The sequence below is a fragment of the Choloepus didactylus genome, chromosome 6 (genome assembly GCF_015220235.1).
Source record: "Choloepus didactylus isolate mChoDid1 chromosome 6, mChoDid1.pri, whole genome shotgun sequence".
In the NCBI taxonomy this organism is placed as follows: Eukaryota; Metazoa; Chordata; class Mammalia; order Pilosa; family Megalonychidae; genus Choloepus; species Choloepus didactylus.
In genome coordinates, this window is record NC_051312.1 from 89,567,611 (window position 1) to 89,581,552 (window position 13,942).

The 13,942-nt window shown below is 54.1% G+C and overlaps 1 protein-coding gene across 1 annotated transcript; it reads right to left on the reverse strand.

Moving 5' to 3' along the window:
* Positions 1-1,431: 1,431 nt before the first annotated feature.
* Positions 1,432-9,607, reverse strand: KLHL35 (kelch like family member 35). Its single transcript, XM_037839955.1, has 6 exons — positions 8,515-9,607; positions 7,194-7,378; positions 5,255-5,373; positions 4,392-4,580; positions 2,699-2,887; positions 1,432-1,770 (listed from the first exon to the last, which is right to left on the reverse strand). The coding sequence occupies exons 1-6, from the start codon at positions 9,483-9,485 to the stop codon at positions 1,582-1,584; spliced, it is 1,842 nt and encodes a 613-aa protein (XP_037695883.1). The 5' UTR covers positions 9,486-9,607; the 3' UTR covers positions 1,432-1,581.
* Between the last annotated feature and the right edge of the window lie 4,335 nt (positions 9,608-13,942).

The window sequence follows — 13,942 nt, forward strand, 5'->3', positions numbered from 1 at the left end:
AGGCTTAGAGGGGCCGGGCCTCCACCCCTCCCTCCCCCTTCTGCCATAATCAGCTGTGTCCAGATGGTCACAGCTCCCTAATCTGGGCTAATCGGCAGATCAGATCTCAACTGGGACTAGGGCCTTTGTGCTGGGCCTTGATGGGCCAGCCCCAGCTGGAGAGATCCTGCAGACAGGGCCTGGGGCTCTGGGAGATGGGGAGGGAGTGGGATTGGCCATGTACTGGAGGAAGATGTGAGGAGCAGATGATAGTTCCTTTTGAAAAGGCAATCTGAGTGCAAATGAGGGGGAGTCTGCATCTGGGTCCTGGCCTCGGAGCCGCAGGCACTGACCCTGAACCGCTGGTCTCTGTTCCTGGTGTCTTTTCCTGCTCTCTCCAGTGAGCTCACCCCTCCCTATCCAGCAGTTTTATGTTGCTGTCTCGGGGAGGGGGGGGGGGGGTGTCTCAGGCCAGAAGCAGGTGTTTATAATGACATCAGGGGCTCATGGACATTGGGGACCTTCCAGGTCCCAGGGCAGAGTAGGGGTGGGGTAGCTGGGTTCTCAGAGACCTGGACTTGCTATGAGCCTGACACGGTGGTTGCTCAGGGTTCCACAACTGTTTTTGTTCTGTTTGCTTCAGCCTCTTTCACGAGTGGGGGGTGTTGGGGGCTGGGGGGAGTCCGCCTCGGCCCTGGCTTCTAGCAGTGAGGCTGGTTTGAACTCTGTTTGCAGTCCTTTTATCCCACAGTGTCTGAGCCCCAGAGTTGGGGGTTTGGCCCTCTTCACCATTTTGCAGTTGTTTCAGGTCCTCAGGTGTGTTTGCTTGTTTACAAGTATATGCCTAGATCTTTTAGTTCTCTGTGTTTCTTAGTTTATATGTCATTACTAGGTGTTTAGATCGTGGAGGGTGGTTTAGAGAGAACATCCTGACCGGAAGTGCCTCAAAGATTCTGAAGCTTTGAGAAATCAGAAGGGTCATAGACTTTGCCACTTATGAAGTGTGTGACTTTGGGCGATTTTCTTCATCTTTTTAAGGCAGTTTCTTATCTGTAAAATAGGGATATTAATAACTATTTCACTAAAACTAAAAAAAAAAAAAAAAAACAACACTAATAATCTCAAATTTAAGGATAGTTTGATTACCAGCAGGAGGAGTGTAGGATGGGATGAATTTCGGAATGGACACACGGGCCTGCAGGCGATTCATAATGATCTGTTTCTTAAGATAGGTGGTGGGAACATAGATATTATTCTTAAACCTTATAAAAACGTGTGTTTATACACGTTTATCTACGTTTATTTTTTTATTCATGAAATATTTCAAAATTTTTTCACATGTCTACATTATTGTTACAAAGATAAGTGAGGTGATATTTGAAAATGCTCCTAAAAGAGTAAAAGCAAGGAGCAGCAACTGGGGATTCCTTCTGCATGCAAAGCAAGCTCGAACTGGAACACAACCCTTGAAAAATTATTTATTTGAACACAAAAAGGGGGCAATAAGTTAAGAGGTTATTTACATGACGGTGCCGTGAAGTGGGAAGAGTGGTGCACCTGAGTCCCCTTGCCCTTTCTGCCTCCTGGCTCAGGTCGTCCAAGTCACCTGCATAGGCTCTGGACAATGGTGATGCAGCCATGGGAACTGGTGCAGCGTTGCAGGGATGCCTGGGCTTCCAACTGCCCACTGCTGGGGTCAAAGGTGAACACCCTATCGGTGCTTTCCCCACGATCATCCCGCCCGCCAAGGATGTGGACCTTCCCATCACACAAAGTCACACCGCAGCTCTCCTGGGTGAACAACAGAAAGACAATCAACCATGGGGTGTAGCCTGGGACTCCCGCTGTCCCTAGCTGGCCATGCCAGGCAATAGAACCTTGACCCACAGAATATGAGCTGGCAATCTGGATCATTAGGGAGGCAAGAAATTGGATGGACCTGAGGTCAAAGTCTAGCTTGGCCTCTTACTAAGTGAATGGCCTTAGAAAGTCACTTAGCCTCTCTGGGTCTCAGTTTCCTTATCTGCAAAATGAGAATAATAATTATTCATAGTGTTCCCTTAACAGTTAATGGGGTTAAGCATGTAAAGCAGTTTACATAGTACGTGAAACACAGTAAGCACTCCAATGACAATAATCACCACCACCACCATCTCAGGATCTCAAGCTCCTAGGATCACTAAAGGTTATTGGCAGGGACTGCCAATCCAACCATACTCCTAAATAGTCTCTTTGGAGTTTCAGGGAAGGGGGGCAGAAGGTGTAGAGGGCTGCCGGGTGGGGTGGGGGGGCTGGCCCTCCCCTCTGACAACACTGGGGCAGGGGAACTCAGCAAGTTCCTTCCCCAAGCCCTACTGTGGGCCACCAACTGGTGACCTTCAGGGTGGGAAGAGACCTCAGGGTCATTTAGCCCAAACCCCACACACAAAGCTACATTTGGAACTGAGGTTCCAGGCTCTGCCTTTGCACGGACTAAGGTAATCTCAGGCCCAGGCCTCAACCTCTTTCTGGCTGATCTCCTCGTCTCTGAGCTTGAACAAATGTGTTGGTTATTTGACTGGTTATCATTGTGGGGATAAAACTAGAGAACTATGTAAAACCACCCAGCATGGAGTCAGACACAAGATTCAATAATTCTAAGACTTGCGTACCCTAGTATTGTGTTTTCACTCCTGAATGGAACCAGTGCCAGGGATGATGCCCAGGAGCCTCCACTTACCACAGGGCTGGGGAGGACAGCTGCCTCTCCCCAGACATCTGTGCCAGGGTCGTAGGTAAAGATTTTGCTCATGAGGCCCCCCACCACATAGATGGTGTCCTCGAAGGAGACAGCCTCGAGACACCGCTGTGAGAAGGGGGCTGGTGACCGCAGGCTCCACCGGTCCTCCTTGGGGTTGAAGCACTGCACCTGAGGGGTGGGAGGATGATGGTGAAGCCTCATCCCCCAACCTGCCCAGTGCCCACACCCACCCACCTCTCTTGGGATTGGGGTGGGGGTGGGGTGGGGGGACTCATTCAACACATTTGTTGATGTCTACAAGGCCTGCGCCAGCATCCAGAAAGGTAGAGACCCACCATCCCTGCCTTCCAGCACACTCAGTCTAGTTCCACTTTCTGTCCCCAGTCCCTGGGCTCCTTTTTTGAAAGCCTCTTGATCTTTCAAGGTCCAGCTCTAATGCCCCTGCTCCTTAATGCTCCTCTGGATCCCCCTGCAGGAGCAGTCTCTTCTTTCAGAGAGAAGAGTCTGCCTCAAATGAGATTTATCATCTGAGTACCCCATATCACGCTTGGAGAGTGTGCATCCCAGGGGATGGAGGTACCATCTGATTGGTGCTATAGAGGGTCCTCAGAGCAGGTCCTCATGGAGACAGGTTCTTGGCTTCAACAATGTCAACCCTCCTCTCTTCCAGGTGTGCTCTGAGGTCATGACCAGCCTCCAGCGAGGTTTCCCTACCTTCCTACAGCTGTTCACTGGCTTCCCAGCCCACAGTTGTTTAGGCGCCCTTCACAACTTCCAAGGCTCATACTGCAGCTGGGTATGAGGCCAGCTCACGTTTACTCCCCAGAACAGCCTATAGCAGATCAGTGCTGGAGGGAGCCGTGTTAATGGGGCAGGCCTCATTCTGCTGGTTTCCCCACCCCCTCCAGGACTGTTTGCTAAAGGAATGGATAGGGTTTAAAGGAGCAAGTAGGGGTGAGGGCACTTATTTTGGGAAAGATTCGTGTCCCAGGACCATAGGCCTGTGAAGCCCAAGGCAGGTGGGAGCTGCCATGACAAGATTAATTTGAACATTACACAGGCTATGAAGAGTTTCTCAATATGTGGAAAATGCTTACACTTAAATGTGAAGAATAAAAAGAAGACAAAGTTTTAGTATCTGTAAAAACAAACATAAAACTAAAATGGAAAAGCAAAAATCAATTCTGAGGCAGGCTGGAAGGCACTGCACCAAATATTAATAGCAGCAGTTATTCTTTAGGTGGTGGGATGATGGGTGATTAATTTTTTCCTTTTTACTTCTCTGTTTTTTTTTAAGCCTTCAATAGTGACTGTATTGTGTGTGTGTGTGTGTTTTTTTTTTTTTTTTTTTTTTGAATGAAGGGAAACCATTTTAACTAATCCCATCCCTCCCCTCCCCTCAGTTAATCTTTACAATCTATGAAACCCATATGGCACCAGCCCAAACGCTCTAGTCCAGCTGTGCTGCTGACTCGCTGTGCGACCTTGGGGTCATCTCGGAACTCATTTCCTTGCCTGAAACATGGGGACGACAAGGATTAACGGAGAAAGTGGGCGAACAGGGCAGTACCCAGCATGGTGCCTGGCCTACAGTAGGCGCCGCCGGTTTCCCTCGGCCTCCAGGCCCCTCGCCGCCCCCGGAGACTCCTGGCTCCGCAGGGCGCGCACCCACCTTGTCGGTGTTGACGCCGTCCTGGCCCGCGCCCCCGATCACGTAGAGCTGGCCCGCGCAGGGCGCCACCGCCGCCGAGCTCACCGCCTCCGGGAGGGGCGCGGCCGCCGCCCAGGTGTTGCAGAAAGGGTCGTAGCGCTCCACGCTTCGCAGGCGCCGCAGGCCGTCAAAGCCGCCCACGGCGAACAGCTGCGAGTGAGCACAAGGGGCGGGGTGCCGGCAGTCAGGGGCCGTCTGAGCCCCAGCCCCACCGCCACGGGCGGTAGCCCCACTCCAGCTTAGGGCTCACACGGACCCGGGGGCCAACCCAGCGCTGCCACCTTCTGTGCGTCGTCCACCAAGTTACTGCACCTCTCTGAGCCAGTTTCCTCGAGTGTAACCGGAGATGATGAGATGGGTACTGAATGCGAATTAGCACTGTAAAATACCTGCACCAAGTGGGTGCCTGATAATAATAGCTGGTAATTCATGAAGGGCTTGCCTTCTCACCTAATCGATAATCAGAAGCACTTTTATTTGCATTTCTGAATTCTGAATGAAGCTTATAAAGATAATTGGCAGATGGGGCTGTGGGGTTTTTGGTATGCTTTTGTTTGTTTTCCTTAAGTGGCAGAGCTAAGATTCAGACTTCAGCCATTGGGCCCCAGAGCACACACCCTTGAGCACTAGGCTATACTATTACAACAGTGCTATTATTTCTACTACTGTTAGCATTATTTGACCTTTGGCAAGTCCCTTTCCTTTCTGGGGCCTCTGATCCCTTCTTACAAAGTGTGTGGGGGGGTCTTAGAGGGTCATCCCCCAGGACATTCATATTTGCTCTGTGCCTTGGGCACCAGGGCAGCAGCCACAGTGTACCCTACCTGCCCCTGCACAACTGCCATCTTGTGCCTCCACCTGCCCTTGTGCAGTGAAGCCACTTTGATCCAGGTATGCAGACGGGAGCTAAACATCCACACATCACGACTGTTGATGTGGCCTCCTAGAGAGAGAAAAGCAGCTGTTGTCCCAGGCCCTCTTGGTGTCCCCAACCACCTGAAGAGCTAGGGATGTGGGCCCCCATATCCAGAGGAGGGGTTAAGGGTAGACAGCAGGGAGGGCTTCCCTCTGGGGTGGTGTGAGATACTGAGCCTGTGTGCTTTGAAGGAGTGTTTGGAAGATCTGGATTAGGGCAATGGGCAGGGACTCTTGAAAGTGTGGGGGGTGATCCTGACAGATTCAAGGAAAAAGAGCCTTGTGGGGGGTGGTGTGCCAGACTCTACACTCAGGGAAGCAAAGACATGGGCACTTAGAACTCTGCTAAAGGAAAAAGTGTAATGGGTATCCAAGACAAGCATCAGAAACATGGGGGGGAGGGGCACCTGCATTTGGAAGGGTGAAGGGTGAACCCATAATCCCCCCTCCTTTCATGATTTCATTTCTGTTCTCATTCCTCCATAAGGTGTTGGGATTATTATACCCAGTTTACAGATAGGAAACTCAGAGGATTAGAAGCTAAGAACGGCCTGCTGAAGGTCACATGCTCTTTCACTGCAGAGTGGTGACCAGAACCAGAGCTTCCATCTACCAAGCCCAGCATTGGTGCTGGTGAATAAAACACAACCCAGTCTGTGGGCCAGGTGCTGGGAAAGTCTACAGGTGTGGACTCATCCCCTTCCTGTGCCTGGCCACTTGTGTTCCTGACTAGGGATGCACTTCTCAGGAGCAGCCTTCCCAGGGACAACCCCTGACTGCACCCGCTCAGCCTGAACTCTGTTCTGTAGCCTCTGACTCTGTGTATTATTAATGGTGCCTAGCAGAGGCCTCACATGTCATTCAGAGGCCACCAGTGACCTTGGATAAGCTGTCCAGTGGTAATATGTGGTCTGGATGGTCGTGGGGCCTCCCCAGCTCATTCCCCTGCTTCCCAGCCTGTGGCACCCCATAGCCCACTACAATATCAAATGCAGTCTTCCTAGGCCAGAATTCAAGGCTTCCCAGATCTGACTCCAGCCTTCCTCTCCTGCCTCAACTGCACTAGCTTCCCCTCCTCTCCTAGGTACACTCAGCCTGTGCTTCAGAGCCCCGAGTGCCAGAAAACTTTCTGCATGTTCGTGACTTCATGCTTTTGCCTCTGTTGTTCCTTCTGACTTTCCCTTCAAGGACTAGCTGAAAAGTCATCCTTTCCATGAAGTTGGGCCAGATTGTTAGAGAGGGATTTAACTGATTCTTTCCTGTGGTTCCAGATCAGTTGGGGACTCGGAGAGTTCAGTTCACAACCTGCCTGGTGACCAGATTGAGTCTCTCTGCCTCATTCCCTAAATTAGGCAAGGACTGGCTTTTATCCATCTTAGTTTCCCTGGCCTGAAACTCTGGGAGTGCACAGTTTGTTGGCATCAAACAGATCTGCTTTCCTATCCTAGCTTTGCCATTTTTGAGACAAGGGAGAAATTCTTAACCTCATTGAGCCTATTTTCTCATCTGTAGAATGCGGATAATAATCAAAGCTTCATTAGGGATGTAGGGGGAATTAAATGAAATGACGAATGCAAGCCGCTTAGCATGATGTCCGGCACGTAGTAGGCTACAGAAAGAGAAGTGATTAACGTTAAAATGAATTGAAGCTGATGTAGCTGAATAAAGGGCGCAGTCACACCAGTGATTGGCTCTACTGGACCACAAACCACTTTAGCCAACAACTGTAGGACAGCAGGAAAAATGCCGCCTCCCGCTCCGGGTTGGACAAAAGAACAATGGGTGTGGGCGGACGTGCGGTGGCGGCGGGCCAATACCGCGGGGCTCCTGCTGCGGCCCCGCCCTCACCAGAGACGTAGACGTCATTGCGGAGGGCGCAGGCCGCGAACTCCGAACGCGGGTAGCCCGGCAGGCTGGGCAGCGGGGTCCAGCGTCGGCTCCCTGGGTGATAGGCATCCGCGAAGGGCAGCTTCAGGAGCCCCTTGCGGTCGCAGCCGCCGATGACCACGATCACTTCAGCTAGGTCCATGAATCTGGAGTGGGGAAAAGGCAATGCCCATTGACACATACCCAAATTGCGGCTCCCTCCCACCTGTTGCTGGTTGCACTATAGGATCCTGCTCCCCTTCCATGCCCTTCTGCTTCTCTCTGGCTATTGATGGGAATAGGGTCCCTAATCTTTATCCTGCTGACCTCTAAGTTACAGGAAAAGAATCTTTACAGAGCCCTTACCCCTACAGAGAAAAAATCTTTAATCCTTATAACAATGCTATTAGGTAGGGATTATCCCTTTTACAGAAGGGGAAACTGAGGATCACAGGCTTTGGCTTGCCCAAAGTCATGCAGTCAGTAAGTGACAGAGCTGAGACTTCAAGGTCTGTTTGACTCTAACCCCTTCTTGTCACCACTCTTTTCTGATCTCCATCCTGACTACTAATCCCGTTGCCCCTCTCCTCCTATAACTATCTCTTAAATCCATCTAATTTCATTGAACCAAGCCACTCCCCCTTCCAGTGAAGTGGTCTTCCCTCCCACTGAGCCCTCTGACTTCTGACCCACCATAATTTCCAAACCTCCTGGCTACTGGTTTCCTGTCTAATTCATTCAACAAACAACAAGCAGGCCCTTTACTTAGTGTTGGGGACACTGGTAAATCAAGTGGGTGGGGGGCTGGAGGAGGGGTCCCTGCCTTATATCCCTAGCAGTTGACAGACTGTCTTGGACCATCCACCCCAAGTCTGCTTGTCTGGTATTCCAGGGATGGGATTTTCCAGGCCCTTGTCTATTAATAGGCACCTTAAGAATCTGTGAGCTTCCGAAGGGCAGTGTGTTTCCAAAACACCCCTGAGTCCTGGGATCCCAGCCTGGGACCAGGCACAAAGTAAGAACTCAGCATTATGGAATGAACAGGTGAAAAGAATGAAGGAGGGAAGGATGGGCAAGAGAAAGAATGTGTGCAGGGTGTGGGATCCCTGCTTCTCTCCCATTGGACTATTAATTCAAGAGCAGAATTCCCAACACCGAACCTACGAAATGCATGTTGAATAAATGACAATCTCAAACAAAAGGCACAATTAGGTGACTGGAGGAGGGATATTGGAGGAAGGAGTGAATGAATGAAAAACGCGGGAATAACAGAGGGCGGGAGGCAAGCGGCGGCAGACGGTACCTCCGCGGCCGGACCCGCAGCGCACCGGCCTCACGGCCCAGGATGAAGCAGGCGCGGGCCTCGAGCAGCAGCGGGCGGCACTCGCCGCAGGCCTGCAACAGCTCGTCAGCCTCCACCTTCTCCAGGAAGTAGGCGGGCGCCAGCAGCGGCAGGCGCACGTGTTCCAGCAGGCGCCGCAGATGCCCGCGGCGGGCCGGCGCATCGTGGCGCACCCAGCGCATGGCCGCCTCGAACACGGCCTCCTCCCGCGCCACTCCCAGCGCCGGGTCGGCCAGCAGCGCCGCCACCTCGTCGGGCGCCAGCTCCAGGAAGTCAGCGTAGTGCGCCACCTCGGAGAAGGCCTGGCGCAGCACGTGGCTGCAGCGCTCGGCCAGAGACGCGAGCGAGAAGGCGGTGGCTACGCGGCGCAGCGCCAGGCTGTTGGCGGCGCGCAGGCGACCCTCGAGGAAGCGCACGCAGGCCTCGCGCAAGCCCGCCACGCCCAGCCGCTCAGCCAGCGCCAGAACCGCGGCCGCCTCGTCCTCGGCGCGCAGCCGCACGCCCGCTCCGTACACGTAGTCGAGCACCACCGCCAGCGCCGCGGCCGCTGCCGCCCCGGCAGGACCCGAGCCCGGCCCGGCGTTCGGCCCCTCTGGTTCCACGGGTATTACGGGCACCACGGCTGGGCCGCGCTCCGGTCGCGCGGCCGCAAACAGGCTACGGAAGTAGGCGCTGCCCGCGCTGAGCGCGGCGCGGTGGCACGGAAAGTCACGGCCACCGGCGCGCAGCACCACGTCGGTGAGAATGCCGTTTCGCCGGTATGCATTGAGGGTCTGCAGGACGCGCTGCGCGTGGCAGAGCCTCGCGCACGGTGTCTCGAAGCCCGGCTCCAACTCCTCGGGCCCGGGGGCCTCCAGCATCCTGCCAGATAGGGAGTTCAAATAGCGTCGGTAAATCCACCTGACTGGGGCGCAGCTCACAGCACATCCCATTCATTCATTCTTTCCTTCATTAACTCGTTTACTCATTCTTTCATGAATGCATGCACCTATGCATGTGTGCTTTCATCCATTCAGCTAGTCTTCCTTCCATCCATCCGTCCAGATTCCTTATTTAGCCCCTGCTTATCTAAAGTATTAGCCCCTGCCTTAGCAACAGTATCACTTTCTCTCTTGCTCACTTTGACCATACTACCCTTTACTTTCTTCAAACTCGCTAAGCTTTTTCCTGTGGGTATCGGCAAGAGAAAGGTGGCAGCTCTCAAATAGGGTAATTTGAGGAGAATCTAATAAAGAAACGATTTACAAAGATGTGGGTAGTGTTTAGGGTCTTCAACAGGGGATTACCACATACCTAGAAACGTCAGGGAGCCTTTACTGCCCCAAAGACTGAAGAGGCCACGGCAGGGAGGTTACTAGAACCTGGACAAGATACCCATACAGGGAAGAACAACTGATAGGAGCCTTTGGTCAATGGATTCTGCTCATCCCACAGAGAGCAGAAGGAGGAGTCATAACTCTACCTCCCTCTTATCCCTCCGTCTTGTCTCCTGTGGGCTCCTGTTAGTGCTTCCCATTGGCCAAACCCAAAGGAATCTAGAGAGCAGGGGAGCCCGTGATGCAGGTCAGCCTTTGCTGGGACAAAGCAAAGGTGAGGGGAGTGGAAAGTGGATCGGAAGGAGCAAGTGGAAGTTATACCATGCTGGTTGTGAACATAGAGCCTCTGCTTGCACACACTCCTTTCTGTGGCGGCTTACTCTGGGGAGTGCAGCCTCTCCCTCCATCCCCCGATCCCAGCTGCTCTGCCTCCTTTGCAGACCACTCTGCCCTGGAGGTCTTACGTGCCTGTGGCCAGTGTCAGCCCAGCTTTCACATGGTGTCCTGCCTCAGCATCACAGGGAGATGAGCTTCCTGGGGAAGTTAACTGCTTTGCCAGGTGGAGGGGCTGGGCCATTAACCCATCTGGTGCAGGCTCCAGCCACTCCGCCACCCTTGCCAGGATGGGGGCATCTCCTGGGGAACAGCCCAGGACCAGAGGAGGGAGATAAACAGGTCACTAGGGCTGCCCCACCCCCCCACCCCCGTCTGACTGTCCTTGGCTGGCCAAGAAAACAGCTACGCTCTGAGCTGAGACCTAAAGGGACGGCTCTCATCGGTATTGGAAGGGGGCTGCCTTTGGTGGGGAGGGAGACCTGTCTGGAGAAGTACCCAGAACTTACTCATTCTACTGCTGTCTGCCTCTCTGGGTGCTGTGGCCCCATGGGGACATCAGACCCTGTTTCCATCCTGGGGATTCGGAACTACACCCATCCCGGCAGGACTCACTCTACTTTCTCCCTTTCCGGCTGAGAGCCTAAGAAGGGGAAGGTGCCTAAATCTAAGGGTTCTGACACGACCAAGGAACCCAGCCCCTAAAAGTTGACTCACACATGCTACCATCCCTCTCTCTTTTTCACACCCCCCACACTCAGACTTGCCAACACTGCCCAACTGGGGAGACCCTGCACCCCACCCTGATGTACCTGGTGCTTACCTGGCTGTGCCCTCTCCTGGGTGCTCTGAAGCTGCTGCGAGGTGCCCAGGCTGCTCCCGCCAGTGCCCGCAGCACTCACTCCTGGCGGCCAGGCTCCAGCGTTCCAGCCGCGCGGCCCGACTCAGCTCGGGTTCCGCTGCGGTAGGACAAAGGGGCTGGACGCCAGGGGGGAGGGGAGGGGGGAGAGGAGGGGACGCTGGGCTTTGTTTCCCTCTTGGACCAGCCTTAGGAGGGAAGAGGGAGAGAGAGGGAAGGGGCGGGAGTAAGCATGGAGTTGTGCCTGGGATTGGGGATGGCCTGGGGCTGGCTGTGCCCCTGAATGGCGTGTGAGGGAGTGTGGGGGTGGGGGCTTACCGGGGGCAGAGGAGGTGAAAGCCTGTGGTGTGAGCGTGCAGGTGTTCCAGGTTTCTGAGAGGGTGTATGGAGGGCGATTGCATGGAAGGCACTGGAGTGCATGTGGCTGCAGAGGTGACCAGGGATGTGACAGCCACAGTTCATAGCTCTCGGTTTCCCTCTTTGTGCCTCTGTGTGACTCTGTTCTCTGTGTTCCTCCTTAACATCAGACAAGACTATATAATTGTGGCATTGTGTGTGTCTAGTTATATGTCTTGTGTGTCCCTGTCTCTTTGTGCCTGTATCTCTATGTGATTGCTCATTTCTGTGCATGACAGGGATCTGTGTCTGTCATCCGTGTGTGGACAAGCGTGTAGCCCCATGTCTGTCATCTGTGTGTTGACAGTGTGTAACCCTATGTCTGTTGTCCATGTGTGTGGACAGCATGTGGCCTTATGTCTGTTGTCTGTGTGTGGACAGTGTGTGGCCCCACATCAGTCATCCTTGTGTGTGGACAGCATGTGGCCATGTGTCTGTCTGTGTGTTGGGACAGCATGTGACCCTGCTCTGTCATCTGTGTGTGGACAGTGTGTGGCCCCACATCAGTCATCCCTGTGTGTGGACAGCATGTGGCCCCGTGTCTGTTGTCTGTGTGTGGACAGCCTGTGTATGGTTCCAGCCCAGCTGGTTTCCACTGCCCACTCTACACCACTCCCTGGGCATGGTGGTCCTGGGCAGGCCTGGCTGGGTGGAGAGATGAGCAAGGCCAGAGAAAAGTAATTCCAGGGGCTGCCACTGGATCATTTGCTGTGACTCCACAGGCCGTAGGGCCTGGTTCTGTGGGGCGGATGAGGGGATTTGCCTTCATGGAAAGGGTGGCACATTTGGGAGGAGAAAGGCTCGACAAGAGCCCCGGGGGCCCAGGCGGACACTGGCTGGCCCCTGCCCACCCTTATGCCCTGGCTCTCCATCTCGGGAGGGATAATTGATTCCTGTTATGCCTCTTACTGGGTTACTGTGACACTCAGGAGAGCGTTTGTGAGTGAAAGCGATTTGTGCCGTGGAGTTGCCCTCGCTGAAGCCCTGCAGTAAGCCCTGGGCGCGGGCCCAGAGTTTGTGGAAGGCTCCGTGATGCTGGCTGGAGACTCTACTCTGTAGATCCCACTCCAGGGAATGGGGTACCTGTCCCCTGCCCCCTCCCCATAAATGGATTTTATGTTTTGCTGCTTGTTAAAGGATGTGAGTGATTTGGACACCTTTGTATCTAGTATTTGGGAAGCAGGGGCTGAGGGTTGAGGGGGAGGGGCTCATCGTCTCTGAGAGGTCCGAGGGGAGGAAGGAGTGAGTGAGGAGCCACTGGCTTTGCAGGTGGTGGCAGGAAGTGGGGAGGCCTTTCTCTTGTTTTCCTGTGAGGTGGGAAGCAGGCTGTCCCCACAGACAACAGGAGGAGACGGGAAGGGGTCAGGGTGGTGGGAGTCTGCAGTAACCCTTCAGGTTAAGGGAGAGGAACCTGAACTGATCGTGGGCTCCAGGCTTGACAGACCTCCATTGTTTGAGTGAGGCAGCTGGACAGCCCCTGGGTTGGGGAAGGGAGAGTCCTGGTGATGGTGGGATGCTGACTGGCTGTTTCCCTCAGAACTGCCAGCCCCTCCAGCCCCGCCTTACTCCCACCCTCCCGAAGACTCCAGGATGACTTGCGTTCCCAAGGGTGGCCAAGAACCTCAAACACCTGGCCAGTGGGCTCAGGGGGCTGACGGGACCTGGGGGGCTGGCATGAAAAGTAAAATTCACTTTCCTGGGTGGGTCTGCCAGAAGCTGTAGCAAAGGCTTCTGGGGCATCGGGCAGGGCACTGCCCTCCACCCCTGACCCAGCAGTTCTGGGTTCCACTGGTACTCCCTAGTGCCCTGGGAGAAGTGGGAGCTGATTTCTGCCTCAGGAGGGGAAGCCCTTGAGTGCAGTAGCAGAAAGGGAGGTGGTGGAGGAGGGGAGCCCCCTCATGGTTCCGAGGGGCAGCCCTAGAGGTTAACGTGGGGGATGGAGTCTGGGTTCCTACATTTGGGAGGGGCCTCTGCTCCTTTCCTCCAGGAAGATGCCAGAATCTCTCAGACCCCCCGAGAAGCCTATCCAGATGACCCCTGTTCGGAGGAGAAACACATCCCTTGGCTCCAGGAAGCTCCAGTTTATTTAATGCAGGCTGGAGCTGGGGTTCAGCCTTCCCCTTTTCCCTTAGGACAAACATCTGAGTTACAGACCTGTCCTGAGTGTTCTGCTGACCACTTCCCATAGAAGGCAAAGGTCACGGGGCCCTGGGGCTGAAAGACAGAAAGGAACATCTGTGGCCCCAAGAGCTGTATTTTGGCTTTCAGATCACGTGCTCCAACGGTGCCCCCTTAGTCAGGTCCAAAGCCCTGAGAAGTCAAAGCCAAACCCCAGCCCTGTGGGAAGAGGCATTTCCAGGCTGAGAGCTTGTCCTTCCACTGGCCAGGGGGAGCTTAGATTGTCTCCCTATGGCCAGAACTGAACCCCAAACCCAGCACATTCTGTCTCCACCCTCCTGCTGGTGCTTCAGAAAGACACGACACA

Excerpts from the sequence above, each read along its gene's own strand:
- KLHL35 (XM_037839955.1), bottom strand. The coding sequence starts at position 9,485 with ATGGGATGTGCTGTGAGCTGCGCCCCAGTCAGGTGGATTTACCGACGC. Across the intron at positions 4,581-5,254 it reads TGGCAGTTGTGCAGGGGCAG|CTGTTCGCCGTGGGCGGCTT; the intron begins GTAGGGTACACT and ends GCTCACTCGCAG. Across the intron at positions 1,771-2,698 it reads CTGTCCTCCCCAGCCCTGTG|GAGAGCTGCGGTGTGACTTT; the intron begins GTAAGTGGAGGC and ends TTGTTCACCCAG.